Source organism: Typha latifolia, chromosome 1 (genome assembly GCF_019914945.1).
Source record: "Typha latifolia isolate L0001 chromosome 1, TyphaL0001v2, whole genome shotgun sequence".
NCBI classification, from domain to species: domain Eukaryota; kingdom Viridiplantae; phylum Streptophyta; class Magnoliopsida; order Poales; family Typhaceae; genus Typha; species Typha latifolia.
In genome coordinates this window covers 571,770-593,730 of record NC_133086.1, presented here as the reverse complement: position 1 = coordinate 593,730, position 21,961 = coordinate 571,770, and the positions used below count along the sequence as shown (strand labels likewise).

At 41.5% G+C, this 21,961-nt stretch overlaps 2 protein-coding genes across 3 annotated transcripts; one reads left to right on the top strand and one right to left on the bottom strand.

Moving 5' to 3' along the window:
• Window positions 1-1,635: 1,635 nt before the first annotated feature.
• LOC140783985 (uncharacterized) lies at window positions 1,636-2,797 on the top strand. The gene is made up of 2 exons (XM_073131166.1): window positions 1,636-2,014; window positions 2,115-2,797. Exons 1-2 carry the CDS (start codon window positions 1,823-1,825, stop codon window positions 2,679-2,681), a joined length of 759 nt encoding a protein of 252 aa, XP_072987267.1. The 5' UTR covers window positions 1,636-1,822; the 3' UTR covers window positions 2,682-2,797.
• A 1,844-nt stretch (window positions 2,798-4,641) lies between these two features.
• Window positions 4,642-16,623, bottom strand: LOC140790454 (transcription factor BHLH148-like). Of its 2 annotated transcripts, none has more exons than XM_073140568.1 (6): window positions 16,523-16,623; window positions 16,402-16,449; window positions 11,569-11,715; window positions 6,572-9,279; window positions 5,799-6,089; window positions 4,642-5,211 (listed from the first exon to the last, which is right to left on the bottom strand). In XM_073140568.1, the coding sequence occupies exons 4-6, from the start codon at window positions 7,040-7,042 to the stop codon at window positions 5,083-5,085; spliced, it is 891 nt and encodes a 296-aa protein (XP_072996669.1). In that variant the 5' UTR covers window positions 7,043-9,279; window positions 11,569-11,715; window positions 16,402-16,449; window positions 16,523-16,623; the 3' UTR covers window positions 4,642-5,082. The 2 variants fall into 2 exon arrangements, with proteins under 2 accessions (XP_072996669.1, XP_072996658.1); XM_073140557.1 differs by having other exon boundaries at window positions 11,569-11,692; window positions 16,523-16,622.
• Between the last annotated feature and the right edge of the window lie 5,338 nt (window positions 16,624-21,961).

Sequence of the window (21,961 nt, the reverse complement as noted above, 5' to 3'; positions counted from 1 at the left end):
AAGAAGGTTATTATGAAAATGGGTGATAGTTTAGGGGGTGAAAAGGAAAATTATCCCTTATACTAATTAAAAAATGTAAAAAAAATGTCCTGTTAGGCTTACACTTTACTATTGATAATATATTTGAAAAATAATGCTTGAAAAATATGATCACAAACATAAAAAAAAATTATTTGAAAAAATTTCAAAATGAGTAAAAAACTATGGATCCAAACTACTTACTAAAATTTATAGTGATTGACAAGAAGCTTGATCACTCATCGACTTTCACGATTCAATATATACCAACCTTTCTTGTTAAACCTTACGACACATTGCTTCTCATGACAAGTTTCTAAACCTCAGCAACTCTTAAGATTTATCTTTCATCCCAATAATCACTGAGAGGTAGTTCATGCAAATCTAATGTTAGATGTGTTGAGTTAAAAGAACTATTTATGTTTGTTTAATCTGATCTGATGTAAAATTGTGAAACTTGGTGTGGATCTATCTCAAATCAATTCAATTTTGGGGTTTGGTTGTGGAACTGAGCCAGTGTACCTGCTTTTGTCTAAAGGAAAAAAATAAAACTACTATAAAAAGGATTGGTTGGATCTTATATTCTCTTATTATCTCAATCTCATCATGCACAGAAGCTATGGAAATGGAAGAAGTATAGATTGAAGAAAGTATGTTAGCTGACAAGCTCTTCCTTTTCTTTGGTGGAGGATTAGTGTTGCTTTCCATAATCGTAAAGGATTATAGAAGAATTAGCTAGCAGTAACAGCTAAGAGACAAAGTTAGACTTTCACTTAAGCATTGGAATGGCAGAAAAACTTTACGGTTGTGGATTTTGTTGGTGAAATCCATTCTACTATCTATGCCAACTTCTGAACCAATAAAGTGGTTTTAGGATATCAAATATTCTGCCCAATTTCAGACACTAGATACAAAGAATGGGTTGATGCCTTTAATCTTTCAGCACAAATTTGATGATTTGATTCACGAAATGCCTCTGTCTGTAAATACTACAAACAGTTGGTTTGCATCAATCTGTAACTCATTTTAAATGGTATAGTATGCAGAGTGATTCAACTACTTACAGGATTTGAATTGTAGCACACTGTTACCTTGAGCATGACAAACCATTAACTTCAAATGAAAAAAGAAGAAGAGAAAAGTGTGTCACTTCAGTGGCTTTCAGATGCTAAATTTTCACTCGTTTATCGTCTAATTCTCTTAATTCCAAGTTCCATAAAACCCTTTCCTCGTCTACTATCATCTCCAATGAAGAAATTAGAACAAAGCGGTCGATTTATTCTTCAAATTGGTTTAAAACGTCGCCAAGCTCACAGCAGAACCTTGTGCATGACCAGTACGACTTTGAATAAGAAATTATCTGCAGTCTGTGAACCAAATCATACAATTTTATACTCTTTTGAAATCTAAGATCCATATCTATTACCTGGTTCAAAATTTACTCAAATTCATCAATTGTAGCTCAAGTTATTCCCATATGAAACGTAAGGAAAAACACACTCGAACTCGGTCCAAGTCCCCACCCTCTATACCAATTCCTCAATCCTAACCGCAGCCATTCGGAAGCTCTCAACCGTTGATTGTTGAAATATCCAACGACGCGGAATTCGAATCATTCACGAGAGAGATCCGTGCGCAGCTAAATTATCCAATGATATAGCGCCACCTGCTAGTCGCTTTACTCATGCTTCCCTATAAATAATGTTCCTTTCTTTTCTTCCGCAGCCGTCGAAGCCTCTTCTTTAATTCTCCGATACCTACTCCCTAATTCTAAATCCCTCGGCTCTTGATTTCTATTCCTCCCATGGCGACAGAGGACACTATTGCCGACGTTCCAGCAGTGGCGGAGCCGGTCGAGAGCACTCCACCGGCGGAGGAAGCACCGGCAGCATTACCGAAGAAGACACGTGGCGCGAAAGAGCCCAAGGAGGCGAAGACGAAGCCCTCCGCTGCAGCGAAGCCTCGATCCCCTCCTTCTCATCCCCCGTACATTGCGGTAAGCCTCAAACTCGTTCCTTATTTTCTGTTTTTTTTGTTTATTCTCTGGGCTTCCGATCCGGTCTGTTCGGATCTGATTAGTATTGTGGCAATCGTAGATGATCGGGGAGGCGATCGCGTCTCTGAAGGAGAGGACCGGGTCGAGCCAGTACGCGATCGGGAAGTACATCGAGGACAAGCATAAGGCCCATCTCCCTCCAAACTTCAAGAAGCTTCTCCTCTTCCACCTCAAGAAGCTCACAGCGAGCGGTAAACTCACCAAGGTCAAGAATTCCTACAAGTTACCTCCAGCTCGCCCACGGACTGCTCCGATCGCGGAGAAGCCTAAGCCTAAGCCTATGCCGGCGGCGCCGAAGGCTAAGGCCTCAGCAACCGTCAAGCCGAAACCGAAGTCTAAAATCGCAGCCGCGAAACCCAAGCCGAAGTCAACTGCGGTCGCCAAGCCGAAAGCGAAACCCAAGGCAGCCGTAGCAAAGCCAAAGCCACAGTCTGCGGCGAAGAAGGTTGCGAAGACTTCGGCTAAAGCAGCGCCGAGGAAGAAGTCTGTTGGGACGAAGAGGGTGGCTCCGGTTTCTGCGGCCACAAAGACGGCGAAGAAGCCGAAGGTTGCTAAGCCGGCGGGGAAGTCTCTGGCGAAGAAATCGTCGGCTAGGAAAGCAAAGTAGTATTATATGAATAGTTTCCGTGAGTCGCTTTGATTGTAAATTTGATGCTGTAATAGGGGTAATGCGGGGCATGACGTGCCTCGCTTTCTTTAAATGAAAATAATAGTTTTACCGTATCTCTTGTGAGGGTACTTGTGTAATTTTAACAACGGCTTGCCGTTTGCTATTGGTTCCGTTCCGTTCCTAATGGATGGGCTCAGTAGAACCAAAGCGAGCAGGACCAACCCCGACCGGTAATAGATCCAGGACCAGTAGTGTACCCTTCGAAGTAATAGTAATATACGTAGCAGGAGCAGCAGAGACGAAGGTTGAAGCAATGATGTGGGCTGGAAATTTTAAGTCCAAAAGAAGTCTTAAATTGTTACGCGGATTTAGTTGAGGATAGATTGATTGATTGATTGATTGTATTGGTTATTTAACTATCGGGATGGTGCATGATAGTATTGGTTATGTAACTGTCAGTACGGTATACGAGATTAATATAGAAATATATATGTATTAAAAAATATTTGTTTTTTTTTTATGATGTATTTAGATTGTTTGATTAATTGTATTTTATAACGATATACGTTGATTTTAATATTACTTTACAGTACTATTTTAATATTTATTTTATTATATTTTAATTAAAAGAAAATTAAATTTTTGAGGGAAGAGATATGGGTGTTAGACTAGATAGATCTTTTTGGCATCTATTTGAATTAAATTGATGCCAAAAACTTACATGCTAACTAAAATTTTAAAATATATATTTTTTAATTTTTAATATATTAAATTAAAATAATAAGTTTTAGATTAGACACTATATCTATTGAATACATTATTTATAAATTTTTTAAACTAAACAGTTTCTCAATCAAATCAAGAAGGCGGTTCTGACTCGTGGCTCAATCTCATCCTTCTGCATTAGAGCTTAACACCTATAGAGTTATAGACTGGGAAACTGCAAATATTACAAAGCCTCAAAACAACATTTGGATCATCCATCATCTTTTCTAACTCATTGTTGATAAACCTATCTTCGTAAGTTTAATTACAAGAGCCTCGTTCTGGGAGAAGCCAACTCGGCAATAAAGTTTCATACATTTATTATATCTTTATCTTTTCTCTTTTTCTCTTGTGGTTTATTTACGCGTAAATCTTCGAGTGGACATAATTATCTATTTTGTATGTCAGGGAGGAGTAAATTTTTTAACTGACGTATGATTAGACTATAAGTTCATAGTTTATATATATTAAAAAAACAGAAGCTATGTACATTTAACTACTAGAATTTTTTTTTAGGGAATGAGAAGTTATGCTTGTTTGAAGATAAAATGTTAAAGATATAAAGTGGCATTGTTAGAGCCTATGTTTTTTTAAAGAGACTTGAACTATATGGAGGGCTGCACGGTCTATTATTCAGCTGTTACACTCCACTGTTCAGGTTATTTTGGGTCTTCTTGGATCCAAATTTAATTGGATAGTATTCTGTTCAGGTTTTGAGCCTCGCGTTCGACCAAATTGATGAGTCCGACTTCAAGTTTAGAAACAAGGATAGCCCAGTGAGCCCATGACAACAATGCAGCTACCCCTACTTACTACATGGTCCATCCCAGTGGGCCCAACAGCAAGATTTATTTGCATCACTTGCTCAAATAAAGCCCAGTGGGCGATTTACTATTTGACCACTGGATTTTATTGTAGGCTCAAAATAAGCCTAATGATTTCATCTGCTATCCACGTCATATTCTCCAACTATTTGACCGCTGCGATAGTATATTAGTATTAAAGAAAATAAAAACATTCTGTGTGTCTCCTCTTTCAGCTCAGACGAACTTTAAATGAGGTGCCTGCTACTGCTGGGAAGCTCAGTCTAACCCACTCGACCTATAACAAATTGAATCCCAATAAGTTTATACAATCCTCTTTCATCATGGAATTTTATCTTTATTTACATGACACATTTTAAGTCCGCATCTTTGAAAAACAATTTAATAACTCTAGTCTTTATTACATTCCTACAAAGAAGCACCAGCCTATGAAGTCACAATTTGCATATATTTTACATCCTGTAGAATTTTTTTTAAAAAAGAAGAAAGAAAGAAATAAAGAAAGAAACAAGAACGAAATTGATCACGATGTAAACGTGACATTGACTGCAGCAGAGTGAGACTCGGTGACTCACAATCTGACATGCTCTGCCAAAAATTAGACCTAAAAGTTAGAACCAAGGTAACCATCGGCGTGAGGCTTTCCAGGAAGAGCGCATATAAACAGCACGTCAGAATAGCTGCTTCCACTAGTCGGAAAAGGGCGGAAAAAAAGAAGAAGAAGAAGAGAAAAGGACAGAAAACGACAAAGAATGAAGGCGAGTGTAAGATCCGCGTTGACAAACTTTTGAGAAAGGAAATCTCCCAACTCAAATCACATTCCCCGTGTGACGGTTTTGCGGCAATGCGTTGCTTCCAGGAAGAAAGAAACGAGACTTTTTCGTCTGCACATCCTTTAGAGCTTCCTTCACCGTTCTCTCAACCTCTCCAGCCGCCATCTATGGACAAAAATGAAAGAAATGGTTAATTAAATAAGCTATCTCTTTATTACTTAAAGCTACTGATCCTAATCCATGTGCATCAAAACTTCCAAAATTACTATTAAATCCCACGTGGGTCATAGGGTGTCTGTCTATCTTCAAATTGACTTGCCTTCAATCCACATATTTAGACTACAATACTTATGGAAGAAGAAGAAAGAAAGAAAGAAAAAAAAAATCCTCCTCATCATTGGGTTTCAGAGTAATTAGTAATTGTATATGGTATCAAGACAAGAATAGATCGAATTTGTTTAATTCACAAGTGGAGACTTCTGGTGGTATGTATTGTTATAGTCCTTCGTCACTCCGATTTGAGAATGTTTATAGACTTACAATCTTCTGCTTTGATACCATCTACTCTTATAGATTATGCTGACAAAGAATGATGGATACCATTTTATTTTCCTGAATTGAAACCATTTGCTTAAAGTTAGTGGGAAACAAAGGCAAACTATTATTCTGGACTACCACGACTGATGAGTGTCTCTTAAGTAATTAAGACTGCAGCATGCATCTAGCCCAAGCAAAAGAAATTTCATGGTAACCTTTGTTTCAATGCTCATGGACGCCGAAAGCTCGTGGCAGGAGAAACCGGATTGGATCGATCTCGCCGTGACATCCATACTCTTCAAACATCTGAGAGCCGCGATCATAGAATCGATGGCAGATGGTGGATTTGCCACCTGAAACTTAATCTTGACCCCTTCAGGACATTGTGCACCACTGCCCAGTATCCTTGCCTTGAGTTCCTCATTGCGCCTCCGCAGCTCATCTCTCACTCCCTTCAATTCTCGTACATACACAGCGGCTGATTGCACTATGGAGTTCTTATCACCCTAAATTCAAACAAGTCACAATTAGCTTGCAGAGTCGAAAACTACAATAATTTCTATCGAAATTAGGTTACTTGGACATCTAATCATATCCACAGCGTCAATTTCCTCACAGGCTTCGATAAGTAAAAGAAGAAATTTGAACTTACTAGTACTAGTAATAATTGTATACTAGAATCACACCCAGCAAAAAGCCCTAAAAGTTGAGAGGCCAAAATTGTCTGCAGTAATTTCTATCGAAATTAGGTTACTTGAACTTACTAGTATTAGTACTAATTGTAGATTAGCTACCAACATTTATACTAGAATCACAACAAGCAAAAAGCCCTAAAATTTGAAAGGCGAAAAATTGTTTCAGAAAGGGCAACTCTGAAACTTCATAATACTCGAGAACATATAAACTAATTGCAGATCATGATTTCCGTTTGAGTATGTTTACTTCCCAGATAATTCGAGATTGCAAGAAGGAAAACAAAAGAACCAACCTTGGATCTGGATGAAAGCATGGAGTAGAGATCTGCATAGCTCTGGCTCAGCTTCTCTCTCCTCTGTCTCTCCCTCATCATATGCCGAAATCCGCGGCTCCCCTCCACCCCTCTGCTATCCTCCGGGGCTCTCGGGATCTTTCTCAATACCTTGATCACTCGCCGGTGGATGTTGTTCGGACCGGAACCTCTACCCGAACCCGAACTCGAGCACTCCGTCGTCCGCCCGAACTCCGGCTTTATGTACTTCTCGAAGGCGCTCCCCCGTAACATTGTCTCCTCCTTGGCCGCCGGCAAATCCGGAATGGCCGGAATGAAATCAAATGGAACCTCCGGGGAGAAGGCCCACATGGCCATGTCCCCATGGGAGAGTTCGTCTTGATAGGAATAGAAGGAATCCATAAGCATCTCTCCTCCTTTCTCTCTCTCTCTCTCTCTCTCTCTCGCTCTCTCTATGACTATAATTCTCATCCCTATCTCTTATCTTCCCGCGAAATTTAAATGCCTCTTAGGTAAGTGCAACTGTGAGTTTACAACACGTGGTCAAATTGGGAATTTGGATTTGGAAGAACGGTCAATTCTTCCTCCCCAGAGAAAACGAGCGTGCTGGTGACGACCGTCGCCTCTAAATTTGCCCGCGTGACAAAAAAGGGATCGACGTACACTCGTATCGTACTCCCCCTTTGAATTGATCTAAAACGTTCAAATACTGGAATCAAAACAGAGCACGCGGGCCCCACTAAAATAGCAAAACGTGGGGGATGGCGCCAAGAAGCTACGAGGTAGCCGCGAATAATGCTATTTTATCCGAAGGAAGAATAGAGACTTCCAAAAAGAGCGAATAGGATTAGGACCCAGCCAACACGGATGTCACATCTTAATGACTCAGCAAAGAGAGAGCCTTATTTAACTCCAACAAATTATTACCCACATGTTGGAAATTGAAAAGCCCAGGTGTTATATATGCAAGTGGGAGTGGGGAGCAATAACAGAGAACCTGCGGTGGTGTTACATATGTTTCTTGTGCAGATTTCTTCTTTCTTTTTCTTTCTTTTTCTTTCTGTCCTGTCCTATGCTTAACATATCTAAAACAACATATCTACATCTTTCTCACCAAAAAAAAAATAAAGAAAAAGGTAAAAACAATAACACCAAATCAATAAAATAAGATTATATTTTTTTTTATAAAAAAAAGTAGAATAGAATAAGAATAGATTAGACCAAGTGCTTATGGAAGTGCGGAGTCGGGAGCGACATTCTAGGAGGGCGTCACGTATGAATATGATCCATGTGCGCTATTTGACAACAGTAAAGATTGCTATGGCATGTGAAAAATAAAGCCAATTCTTTTTTTTTTAATTATAAAACTTAAGAATAATTCTAGACTACTATGGCATGTGTTCTTTCTAAAGACTAAGACTCGCTTGCAGTAAGATTAATCTATTTTTTCTTTTTCTTTTTTTAATCTTCTCTACTCTTTTTAATATAAGCTTGTTCCACTTATACGGCAAAATGACCAGGAGGGAATGATTTCTAATACTGATATCACATGCAGTTCTAATTTTGTATTATATCTTAAGAGCTACTGCCTTTTATCTTGCTTGTACTCCTACAGGATTTAACCATCCAAGTAATGAAGAAATCTGCATCAACTTTTGCAACTGAAAATCATTGCCTATGTGTGCAAATGAGAAGTATTAATGAGGTAAACAGACTCTTTGTCCATGGTCCATGATTTGTAGGTCAATCTAATTTCCCATAATTTCTTTTCTATGGCATAAGAGAATCACTTTTTGATATGTTACTGCACATACACTCAGCTACTCCTCCTATTCTCCCTTATTCTCCAAATACCAACAGATTGACAATGGGTAAGTCGATTAAATTATATTTTATCTGTTCCAAGAACTTGCATATATGAAGTACTGATGATGATTAACATTCCAAGGGCTATTAAGTAGTTTAGCAAATATCAAAATAAGAGCCTAATCACCAAATACAGATATTTACAAAGTATTTATAAGAACCTTCTGCTTGTGTATGTGCAAATCTAGTTGAGCTGAGAGTCAGTTATGATCCTGACTAGACTTGATTTGATTTGGGCAAAAGACTACCCAAAATAGTTAAGATTAAGCTGATTAGAGTAAAGGTCGAGAGCAACCCAAGTTTCTCCTAGTAAGGGCTATAATGATTTTATAGTGCTAAAATTGTGTATAATTCATATACAATGACTTCTGTTTTTCATAGTTAGTGCGTCGAACAAAAATTAGTTAAAAGGCCTGAGAAACAAGCATCCTTTAGAAAAGAGACTTAAATAGTATAGGTTTCTTTAGAAGCCCTACTACTTATTTGATCAAGATAAATACTTGGTTTATCTTGTATATAGAGTGGATTGCCAAGTTAGATGTCATAACATATGTTTTGCCATCCTAAGTCATGCTCCAATCAAATTTCTCAACCCAAAAAAAAGTCGTGTTCCAATCAATCTAGTCCAACTTTTTCCATGAGCATGATTCTCTAACCTATGTTAATTTTCTTAGATAAATTAAAATTTAAATCAACATAAATAAAGTGAATCTTAAATCTGGATGTCTTTAGTTAGTGTTATAACATTTCTCAAAAGAAAACATACCTCTATGTTTTAGATCCTGGCGTTGCTTCGTCTCTCTCAATTCTTACCTCTTCAGCTTGCCGCAACAAACCTAGCCCTGGTACAAGGCAGTCTACATTAGCTCATTATGTTTTAATTTGCTTCGCTATTTGTGGCAGTAAAGTAGCATTCAGATTAGATTGATCTACTGAGAAAGTATTACGAAAGCTATGCCTGAATTCACCTAAAGCATTTTTTTCCCATCCATCTAATTTCCATTTCAAACATACTTCAATAATTTTATTCCATCTGGCCCTTTGCTTCTGTGGAATAAGTTAACTTATCACCATTTTTGAGAAATATCAACTTATCACCATTTTGTCTCCTATGTACTTTAGAGTTTAGATTGATAATGTTCTGTAAAACCAAAACATAAACAATCAAAAGCAGATCCATTACCAGTCCATATCACACTTCACGTGTTCTTTACCTACATAATGCTGAAACCTACTCTTTTGTAGAATTTTCTTCATGTCCCTCTAGTAAAATTTGACAGACCGAATCAACTTGAATTCAGTAAACATCTATCTCCAGTACTTCCCACATGAGAGGTGCATTCATCACTCAAGGTGTACCTAAAACTAACTTCCACAACGTTTAAGTGTTTCCAGTCTAGGACTTTTAAGCATAAAAAAAAGTCCATTTTCAGCTTTCACAAGCTCCAGCAAATAAAACTTTGGTTCAAGGAAATCTTGAAAAACTTTTCACCACAAATAAAGGACTCTTATAATTCTGAGACTTACTCGTGACTTACATGCTGCATAACTTCTTACTTAACCAAATGTAGATCCCTACTATGATCCCCTGATTATCATGACCAGTTATTAATCTCTTCTCAACCAGTAAATTTTTTTCTTCCTTTTATTTTTCTCTCCCAAATATTAGCCAACATATGAACCAAAGAAGTTGATAGAACAGATCGTTACAGATCAGATGCGAGAAACATTTCCTTGCAAGAGTGCAAAAATGCTCAGTTATAATCCTTGATCTCCAGTTTCAATCAAAGTACTCAAGGAGGAATTGAATCTCATTGAGATCCCATCCATCTATTATGATTTACCATTTTATCACATTAAACTGATAGATCAGATCACTCCTTCCATGATCAAAATTTTGTACAGAAATACAGATGAACAACACTAGAAGATTGTCCTCATCTATCATCTAAAAAGTATCAACATGCTTTATAGGGAAGGCGCATACTAACTGTTCCAGGTGATACATTGGAGACGAGAGTGAGTAACTGAAGCTAAAGCAATGGAAGAATCAGCAAAGATATACTACTGAACAAGAAATGGGATAATTAATAAAGTGTTGATGGTGTGACAAACATTTCACATCTGAAGAGCTCGAAAAATAAAGAAGGTTGTAGAAGCAAAAGGATTAAGTAAAAGAACTTTGTATGCTGCACTAAGCAACTTCGTAGTGTCTTTGACAGCATAATTGTCAAAGCACATCAATATGGAATGGAATTGTGTTCACTTGCAGGTGGAAAAAAGAAGGAAAGGAAAATAATAATAATAATAAAAAGAAAAACCAACTTAAAGCATCAGTAACTATCTCGAATATTTGGTTAACTGCAGGGAAGTATAAGTTAAATAAAGGCTATCTAGTATTTGCTTCCATAACTTGGTTCTTTGAGGCAGAAAGAAAATATCCACAATAATTATAATAACATGGCGTTAGAACCCTAATCTTATATGACATAAGCACCTTACAAACAGACAGGATCAAATATTCCAAGAGAGCAAGTCAAACAATTGTTGCATAACAAGCCAACAGTGTCCTTTTCTTCCAACTTTCATTCTCACCATTCTTGACATTCGAATAGAAAGTAAAGCCGGAGGTGTCCAAATCCAAAGTCCTTAATTTCATTGATGTCAGTTTCTGGATACTCATCTAGTGCTAGGGTGAAAGGTGGCTGGACAGTATCCATCCAAACCAGCATCCTATCAAAGTTAGCAACATATGTATTCAGATTTTCTCCATCAATCTGGAACCTGGGTACATGTCTATATTTGATGGTATTATCAAGACACAGAATGGGTGTATGTACTTCTATAGAATTTAGATGTGGAATTTCTATTTCCAAACTATTTGATAACATCAAAATGATGGATATAACTAGGAATTTCTGCATTCCTAGTTTTATCTCGACCCTTGACTAATATGTTCTACTTATTCCATACATTGAGTAGCACAGATTTTTTGTGTCAAAACCAAAGATGGATATAGCTAATAGTATTTTGTCTCTGTATCAGTGCTAAACAAGGGCAATCATGTCTACCATATATTTATATCGATTTCTCATTTGTACTTCTAACATAGCAAGGATGCGGGCATGAACCTGCCAGGAGTTGATGTGCACTGGATGAGCTTCCACTCCAGCTTTAGACCTTCAAGAGGTTCACTCTTCTCTTCACTGAGTTGGAGAAGCCCACTCTGTAACAACTTCATCATCGACATGTTCTCTGAAGATTGAATCCATGCATACCTTAGAAAGAAGTGGGAGTAATGCTAAATTTTATTTCTGAGATTATTCATCTTTTATACTGTAAAACGAATAAAAGGAAGCTAGAATTCGATATAGACTGGAGAGCAAATAATCATCTGTTGATGATCTATATACAGAATGAGCTTCAAGAGGTCCATCGTATCCTTGCCTGAGTCAATTTTGTCACAAAGCAATGATCTTTATAATAATTTTTTTTTTGAAAGAAAGCCCATCGGTTCAGTTTTGTTACGAAACCAAAAATCATCTTTCAATAAAGAGACTACCATCACTGCATGGCCTACTCCAACAACAAAACAGATCAAACCTGACAGTCACAAAACAGATTGACACCAAAACACCGATAAAAAGAACACTGCAAAGATCGCCTGCAGTAATATCAGCACTACCTACACAGACTAGAGGTTTAACCATCAACACCACAAATCTATTTGCATCAAAATATTACTGTTAGAATATAAAATATAAAAGCTATTGTTCTCTAACAACTTAAGCTTTTAAAATAGTAAGAGAGTTAATTTGATATTGGAGCAGAAATTCTGAATTCAAATCCTATCATACCCATATGTTATTTGAAAATATAGAACCACCACCCATTAAATTCAAATTTATTTTTTGGCCTCTCAAAATATTTCATACTGAGAAATGAAGGGGAGTATTAAAATATAAAATATAAAAATGATTGTTCTCTGACAACTTAAGCCTCTTATGGTTCGTGCATAATATATTACAAGGAGATTAAAATGAAAAGGCTAAAATGCTCTCATAATAGATAGGTAAAGCCGAATAGGAGATAATAAAATAGTTACAATTTGTTATGCAAAGAGGATTGTTCTTGCTAGTCACTTTTAATAGATCATAAGTACTTTAGCTATAGTAGAGGGAATTTTGGTCATTTCTCGCTAGTAGAAATCAGAATAGGGTTTTTGCATGTTGGTGGAAGAAACAAGAAGTGAAAAGGGGTTAAGAATATAGGAGGATATTTTAGTTATTTTTCGCTAATAGAAATATTATTAAGAAAACGTATATAACTTTATCGCACCCTTCTACCTGTGAAAAGTATATAATTGATCACATTATTTACCTTATGCAAGGTTTAACCAAAATGTACAAAAATAAGTGTTTAGTTGTAAAATATATTTTAAAAAAATCTAATTTATAAATAAGTATTCCTTATACACAAATCAAATATCACATTAAACTTTTAGAGTACTTTGTGAGTTAATAATCACTACCTACATACCTGTAAGATTAACTAGTTACACCACAAACATTTACTTACAAGCAAGCCCTAGCTAATTAACAGAACCAAAAACTTATAATAATAAGCTCAAAATGACACCCGTCATTGCTTGTTTCCTTCAACAACAGTTTAGCCTTCTTTTGAGCCTCCTCCCCTTGCATAGGGCTATCAAAATAAATGAACAGCCGGGCTCGGCTCGACTGAAGCTCGAGTTTGGCTCAGCTCAATTAGAGCTGACCCAAGCACGAGCCGAGTTCGATGGATCAGAAATAATTTCGAGCCGAGCCTGAGCTAGAGTCGGCTCGCTCAGGCTCGGCTCGATAGACTCGGTTCAAAGGCTAGATCTAAGTGTAATCTAATCTCTTTTCCTCCATCAACCTACCCTCCTCCTCCTATAACCCGGCTACTCCTCCACCATATCTAACCCGCCTCCTCCTCCACAACGGCCCGCCACCTCCTCTTCCTCCTCAAGCCTCCGCCTCGTCGTCCTCCTTCTCCTTCGCCAAGCCATCACTCATTTTCCTCTATCGGCTTGGGCTCAATCTGGCTCGGTCCAGCTCGATCCGGCTCGGCTTGATAATAGGCTCATTCCAGGCTTGAGCTCGGCTCGTTTACACCCCCTATCCTTGCACACCTGCCCATCAAATGATTAAAGCTTTAATATTGTGGTGTAAAACCTCCCAAAGTTTCCCCTTACTTCAAACAGAAAATAGGCCTATTTCGTTCTAACCACACATGCCAAAACATTGCCACCATCCAAATCTTCCACCAATCTCTAACTCCCTTCAAACCCAAATTAGAGCTCACATCCCAAACATCCTTAATATATTCCAGATTTTTTCTATTCCCAAAAAAGTGCTTCTAGGATTCATAATACTCCTCACTCCTCACATAGTAGCACTTAAAAAGCAAGTGCTTACTTGTTCTTCTTTCCAACAGAACACACATTTGTTCTCTCCTACTCAATTCCTTTTCAACAAATAACTTTCTGCATTTTGACTCAGTATCACTTTGTCCCATACACTATAAAAGCGTACAAATACCTCTTTAGACTTTTAAAACACTACATCTCTTTAGACGCTATTAACAGATAACCTAAAATTACCTTTCTATCCCTCTATAGTTGGAAAAAATGCTAGGTTTTATTAGCTGATAAATTAAAAGTACCTACTTATCCTTAGACAATATTGATTGGAGATCCTAACAACTCTTAATTCACAATGACAAACACATCTACAAGTGATGCCGATTTGGTGTTGCTACTACTACCTACTACTAGAAGTCATGTGATGAAAGATGGGATAGAGAGATGGGATGAAAAAGTATGGAGCTTGGGGAAGAAGAATGCTTGGGAAAGAAGGTCTTTTTAGTTTAATTTAGAAAGAAGATGAGAACAAAATTGTCCAAGAATTACTTTTTTTTAACCTTTATGAGGATAATTTAGTATATCTAAAAATAACTTACTATTTACGTGATTGACACGTGACTTTTAACTCACAACATAAAGCTAACAAATGAGATTAGTTATAGCTTTTCAAAAATCTTAAAGGGTATTTGTACACATTTATAATACAGGAGTCAAAGTGATACTGAGTCAAAATACAGGGAGACAAAATGTAATTAAACCTCGACAAATTGTCTTTATTAGAATTTTGTTTAAGCTCCAGCCATAGAAAAACTCTAATATTTAAGTGCAATTTCAACTTCCACAAGTCAGGATAACCTTGATTATCCTATTCCTGCCACCATTATTTAAAAACTTATACAAGGACTTGACAGAGTACACTCCTTTGATGTCAAATCTCCATTTGATCTTATCCGTCGCACCATTAATTATGATCCCTGCTGAATGCAGCAATTCTAGCAATCTCATCCTGCCTAAGATAATCATCCGGATTTCTTCTAGGAGTAATCAACCATTACATACCATCCCAAGCATCTGCAGCTAGCATTTCTTCATTCAAATAACCTTGGATACAGAATATCCAAACTAAAATCCCCTGCAAAATATCTTTCCAAGATTTAATCCTCTTCCCATTACCATTTCCCAACACACTCCAACTTTGAAAACAAACTATGATTAGAACACACCTCTCCAGAAAGGGACACTCCGTAAGAACTTTTCAGTCTAAAGGCCTCCATCTTGACTCTGATATAGTATCTTTTAGCAAGTCTCTCTTTATATAAGGGCATCCGACATAAAGTATTTGAGTAAGAAACCCTTTAGAAGGAAATTTTGGATGAGCATACCATCTCAAATTGATTTTATAAGTCCACTAAGCATCAGATGAGAGAGATTTGAATTATCTAACCAGTACCAAAGAACTAGACATTGATTACAACTTTTAAGAACGGAAGTTGCAGGCCAAGCTTGTCTTCTTTCATAAATGTCCTCATAGTTTAAAAATCATGGATTCATACTAGGGATGCAATGACCTAGAGAGTCATATCTAATAGTTTTAGGACTAAATTATACTCATCAAACCTTAGGTTCCATCCATGTTGTACATTTTTTGAGTTGCCGAGACATTATTTACGCTGGTAAACCTAGTAAATCCTAAACTACTAGCAATGACACCAAGCACTCTCAAGTTTATATGCAACATATTGTGGACAAGCCATTGAGGCTGAAGAACTGCAAACCAAAAAATTATTACGAGACTCTACTGACAATATTGGTTATGTATGCATATATCTTGTGATGATCACTTCAAAGGGCATACGGGTACTGTACTCAAGGGATATAATAAGCAGGACATTTGTGAATTTGAAGAACAGGCCGGAGACCCAAATTTGGGGCTTTTGCCCTTTGAAGCAATATAATAAATAAACAACTCTTATAGAACGACACTGAATGATCTCAATCCACCGCACCAGATCTAATTATGCAAACATACATAATTTCCTTATTTTATGTTCCTGCTTTCTTTCTTATACATAATCAACCATAAGTTAAAAATAAGTACTGAAGTGGTCTAAACATTACTCCGATAAACTAAATATTGTGAAGCTTACATTTTTGGCATATTCTAATTCTAATGTTTCTACTTCTTTTTGCTCTTCTAGAGTCACTTTCTTTGGGTTTTCCCTTCAAATTGGTCTTTGGCCTATTTTCTCAAACAAATAGTCTAGTATCGGTTCCTTATATGTTTGAGTAGCAGAAGAAAGCCACTATCTTCCGATCTATGAACTCTAAACGAAAACAAAGAAGAATCCCGACAAAAATCAAAGATACTAAGAGCCATGCCTCATAATTCCTACCAAGCAATCATCGACCTTATTCCCCTTCAACCACAAAGAAATGAAACCAAATCGTTTTTGCGGTGGCGATAACAAGTAAAACAGCAAGTGAAGTCAATAAACAGGGAAATTTTAACAAAAAGATCAAATCGATCAATACACATCAAATTCTACGAAAAACTCACCTTGGCCTTGAAATTATTATTTCAAGCCTCCAAATCCATCCCTCAATCCTGAAATCGTAACCTTAAGAAATCGGCAACAGGATCTAAGAAGTTTTTCTGAGAGCAAATCAATCCCACTCACCTTCGAGATCCATCGGAAGCGGGAGGAGACCCCCATCAAGAAACCCCATGCGGGTTTACACGTTTCTTTCGAGCACCTAATTTGCTCTGGAAGAATGGATCGAAAACGGACTTCCCGCGTGCTTCAAATTTGTAATTACTTCGGCTGCCCACGTGGTCAATTTGCCGTCTTGGGTCCACTCTTGGGAAACTTTGTAAATGGTCAATGGGATCCATGTAACACGTGATGAATATAATTGATCCTATCCAATTGATTGAACCCACGTCATCCTTTTATATTGGTAAACTAAAAACACACCGGGAGTGGGCGAAGACACCAGGGAGCTGCCACGTGGGACCCGGAAGGGACCGTGCTGCTCAGCTGTCGCCCAATCCCGGCAGAAGGGGAGCTCCGACAGCCGGCAGAAGGGGAGCTGCCACCGACCTCCCCCCGCCCGGGCGGGATGCGACGGCGATTCCATCACCGGACCAGGCGGTTGGGTGAAGAGTCAAAATGGGGATGCTCAGGCCACAGAAGGAGAGCAGGAAGGAAGACCTAGGCGCTCATGGGCGTCCGTAGCAGCGGGAGGAAAACCGGTCAAGGGAACGAGCGGATCGGCCAAAGGAATGAATGGCCGCATCCCGGAGGAAATATTGGCCAAGCTGCGAGAGCAAACGGAAGACTGCATAATCATAGACCCGGAAGTTCTGGAGCGGTGCAGGAGCCGGTGGAAACTTACCCTATTTGGAAGGTTCTTGGGGCGCAGCCTCCCGTTGGAACTGTTGAAGCGCAACCTAAGTAGATTATGGAACGGCATAGATCGGTTCGCGGCGTCGGACATGTCGGGCGGCTATTACCTGTTCCGTTTCGAAAAGGAGGAAGACATGGTCCATGCGCTAACGAAGGGACCGTGGACTATACAGGGAAGAGTTCTTCACCTTATTCCGTGGAGGAACAACTTTAGACCCTCAGCTGAGGCATTCACGTCCGCTCCAGTATGGATCCAGTTGCACAACCTCCCGCAGGAGTACTGGGAACTGGAAGCTTTAGTGCCGGTGGCGGGGTATTTCGGGAAACCACTGAGAGTGGATGAGACGACGATGGATCACACAAGAAGTAGGTTTGCCAGGGTGTGCGTGGAGATAGAGCTTGAGAAACCTCTCAAGAAGGCGGTATGGCTAGGACCAAAAGAGGACAAGGTGGACTTGAGGGTGGTTTATGAGAATATACCTATGTTCTGCTACCGATGCGGCAGGATTGGCCATCGGGCAGCTGTTTGCGAACATATGAGTAAAGAAGAGGCGGAGGAGATCGCGACGGATGATGCTGAAGGTGGACAGGCGCGGGAGGAAAAGGAGTCGGGTCAACCAGAGATGGAGGAACAAAACACGACCTATGGGCCGTGGTGCACGATGACCAGGAGGCGGAGGAAGGTGGTGCAGCCTCAGCTGAAGCACTCCGGCGAGGCGTGGGTTCCAATGAGCAGGGAACGCGGGTCGAAGACGGAGAGAGGAAAAATGGAGCATAGGGAGCCGGGTCCTGAAGGAAGGGAGAACGTTTGTCGCGAAAAAGGAAACTGGGGAAGGTTCGAAAAGGACGAGGTATGCAAGGGGGCCCCGGGAAGACAAATGCAACAGGCGGCGGCCAGACGCAAACCTATCCTCCGAGCCAAGACAAGAGGGCGGGCCAATTAGCGGGAGGCACGCGACCCAAGTCTGATAGGGCGAGGTCAATGCATTTAAAAGGAAAAGGTATGGACACAAACCATAACGTGGCGCAACAGACGAGGGAAGAGGAAGGAGGAGTAAGGATGCAGGGTAACCAAAGTGGAACCCCTATATCCAACGGGCAGGAAAATGGCCTGAAGGATAAAGGGGTGTCGATGCATGCTGACGAGATGGCTTGTCAGAAGGTGAAAGAACCTGGGCCATCTGTCCAACCCGGATTGGAGGTCTCGGGTGAGAGGGGAGTGAGTCTGGAACCAGACCGGGAGTCTGTCACAATCAACGGGATAGCCATCAGGCTAGGCACGGGAGGGAAGAGAGGCGGAAAGGCTACCCCCATGGCTACGTGGAGAGAGCTGGGCGCTGGTGAGAATACGAAATACCTAACGGGAGTGTGCCAGGGCGGAGTTGCGGCTGCCGGAACAAAACCACCAATGGAGACAAGCGGACCGACAGAGGAGCATAGTAGGGCGGTGCAGAAGCTCCGGAAGGCGCTCACAAAATCGACAAACTGTGACCACGAACCAATGGAGGTGGAACACCGGATGCAGGAGCACTGGGCAATTGTTTGCACTGAAAAGAGCTGCAGTCCTACGGATCCTGGTCTGAGTGGAAAAGGAGTGGCGGTATTGGAAGAAGGGGACCGAGGAAGAGGGGTCGCAAAGCGCGGCAGGATGGCGTGAACCCTAAAACCTGTATCATGTTTAAAGCGATCTTTTGGAACTGCCGTGGCGCCTTGAAGAAAGATGTGCTTAACAGGTGTCGCAACTTGAGTAGAGAACATTGCTTGGACTTTGTGTTCTTGTTAGAAACGCATGCAGACTGGACGAAGGCGAAGGGTGTCAGTCGGGCGATGGGGCGAAGATGGTCCGCTTTTACAGTACCAGCGGAAGGAGTCTCTGGAGGGCTGATAATGCTGTGGAAGACGACGATAGGTTACGTGGATGTAATGGCGGTGTCGCGATATGCGGCGCACATGGTGGTCTCCTCCAGTGAGGGCGAGACTTGGCTGATGACAGCAGTATATGCCAGTAATCAGGTGGACCAGCAGAAACTGCTGTGGGAAGAACTGACGGGGCTAGGAAGTCTAGGACTGCCGTGGCTAGTAGGCGGAGATTTTAACGCAATTCTGGCCGCGGAGGAGAAGATGAGCTATGCCCGGGTTACTCTCGGACCAAAATCCGCCAACTTCGCTAAGTTTGTGGAGGCGGAGGGAGTCTCTGACTTAGGGTATGAAGGGGTGCCGTTCATGTGGTGCAACAACCAGATGGGAAACAACAGGGTCTGGGTGAGGTTGGACAGAGCCATGGCGAATACGGACTAGGTGCGTAAGTTTCCAGGGAGCCGTGTGGTTCATTTGGACCGGTCCGCCTCGGACCATGCACCACTATTAGTCACGGTCCAAGGTGAGCAGGATAACAGACGAAGGCCTTTCCGGTTCGAGCTATACTGGCTAGAGTACCAGGAGTGTAGAGACATTATTGCAAGGACATGGAAGGGTAATGCTCATGGGAACCCCATGCACGGCTTCAATCACAAGATAACGAACATGCAACGGTACCTGAGAAGATGGAGCAGAACGGGTCTGGGCTGCTTGGAGAAAGAGATGGAATCGGTGAGAGCAGAAATAACAAGGATGGAGGAAAGAGATGCAAACCACGAGCTGGATACGAATGGGCTACTCAATCTACGCTGCTGCTACAACAGGAAAGCCGCCCGAGCCCGCGAGATAAACCCCGAAGTGGGTGCGGCGGTCCGGTCCCGCCTTAAATGGGTGCAAGAGGGGGATAGGAACACTCATTTTTTCCACCTCACGGCCACTTTACGGGGACGTCGGAACAAGATCAAGCAAATCATGTCTAAGGAAGGTGAATTGATTTTGGACCAAGAGCGTATCACCAAAGAGTTTCTCGACCATTACGAGGAGCTTTGGGGACCAGCCAAGGAGGAGAGGTGGGCACTACCGGAGGGGATGGAGTTGCCAGAAATACCCAATGAGGACCGGCTGGGCCTGCTGAAGCTAGTGGACAACGGAGAGATCTTCGAAGCGCTACGAAGCATGCCGAAGGGGAAAGCACCGGGGCCGGACGGCTTACAGGTTGAAGTCTACCTGACGCACTGGCAGGAGATGGGTGCAGACCTATGTGATGCAGTCAAATACTTCTTCGAGAAGGAGAGACTACCACAGCAATGGGGGCGAACCTTTATAACCCTAATTCCAAAGGTGGATAAACCGAACACGGTGCGAGACTACCGGCCGATCTCTTTGTGCAACATGGCGTACAAGGTCATCGCCAAGGTGCTGGTGAACAGACTGCGGGGTCTTCTGCCACGGCTAGTGGATCAGGAACAGGTGGCTTTCGTTAGAGGCAGGAATATATTCGATAATATATTGGCAGCCCAGGAGATAGCGCATTCGTTGGTCACTGATACACACCGACATCCTCTGATGATGCTCAAACTAGACATGGAGAAAGCATACGACAGGGTGAGCTGGCCGGCTGTCCTAGGTGTTCTCGGTGCCATGGGTTTTCCGGCCAAATGGTGCCGATGGATCAACGCGTGCATCAAATCGCCTAAATTCGCCATCCTGGTGAATGGTTCGCCGACCAAGTGGTTTACACCCCACTGCGGACTGAGACAAGGAGACCCGCTCTCCCCGTATCTGTTCATTCTAGTTTCGCAAGTGCTAACGAGCTTGCTCAACGAGCGAATGGCCCGAGGCCAGCTGCAGGGATATCGGGTGGGGGAGGCTCACCTGTCTCACCTACTTTACGCAGATGGCCTGCTGATAACGGCGGAGGCGTCGGGGGGGAATGTGGAAGCCATTAAGGAATGCTTGGATATATACTCGGCAATAACAAACCAAAAGGTGAACCCAGCAAAGTCAGAACTGTTCCTACCTGATTGGATGGAGAAGGAGGCAGCTGACCACATCAGCAACCTCACCGGGATGCCGGGCGCGAGGCTGCCGTTCAGATACCTGGGTGTACCTATATCAGGTAAGCGTGTCACGGTTCGGGAACACAAATGGCTGGTGGAGCGAGTGACCAAGAAGCTTGCTGGATGGAAACGCAATAGCCTCTCTTTTGCAGGTAGACTAACCTTGCTCCAAGACACCTTGTTGGCAATTCCTATCTACTGGATGAGCTGTTCATGGGTGCCAGAGACGGTACTGGAGTCGATCAACAAGGTGGCGAGAGCTTTTCTATGGGGCAAAGGTAGTAGCCGAGGAATGCACCTGGTTAGCTGGGAAAAGGTGACAATGCCTAAGCGGGAGGGAGGCCTGGGTATACGCAGGTTGAAACTATCCAGAACCAGTCTGCTCGGTAAGCAGGTGTTCCGCCTGCTTAACGGGGAGAACGCAATATGGATCAGAGTTATGAAGGAAAAGTACGGTGGCCTGCACCCTTGGCAGCAGGGTTCCTGGAGAAGGGCGTCGGGGATCTGGAATGTCCTATATAAGACTGCGCGAGATATCAGAATGGGCTGCAGGAAGCTGATTGGTGATGGGAACGAGTCGGCTGCTGCGGACGATCCGTGGACATCGGCGGTGCCATGGAGGTGGCAACCGCGTATCATGCACCAGGACCTACTGCGCACGGATCTTCTAGTGGCGGAGGTGCTTAGGAGCAGAGTGAACAACGGGCACAACCTCGTGGCTGCGGCTGGGGTGGAGTTGGCCTTTGAGATCGCTAGCACAGCCATGGCCATCGCGGGAGTCAAGGACACGTGG

Bases quoted from the DNA above. Each gene is read 5' to 3' on its own strand.
- LOC140790454 (XM_073140568.1), bottom strand. From the start codon at position 7,042: ATGAGAATTATAGTCATAGAGAGAGCGAGAGAGAGAGAGAGAGAGAGA. The intron at 6,090-6,571 runs GTTGGTTCTTTT...GTTTGAATTTAG, and splicing joins TGCTTTCATCCAGATCCAAG to GGTGATAAGAACTCCATAGT. The intron at 5,212-5,798 runs GTTACCATGAAA...TTTTGTCCATAG, and splicing joins CCATGAGCATTGAAACAAAG to ATGGCGGCTGGAGAGGTTGA.
- LOC140783985 (XM_073131166.1), top strand. From the start codon at position 1,823: ATGGCGACAGAGGACACTATTGCCGACGTTCCAGCAGTGGCGGAGCCG. The intron at 2,015-2,114 runs GTAAGCCTCAAA...TGGCAATCGTAG, and splicing joins CTCATCCCCCGTACATTGCG to ATGATCGGGGAGGCGATCGC.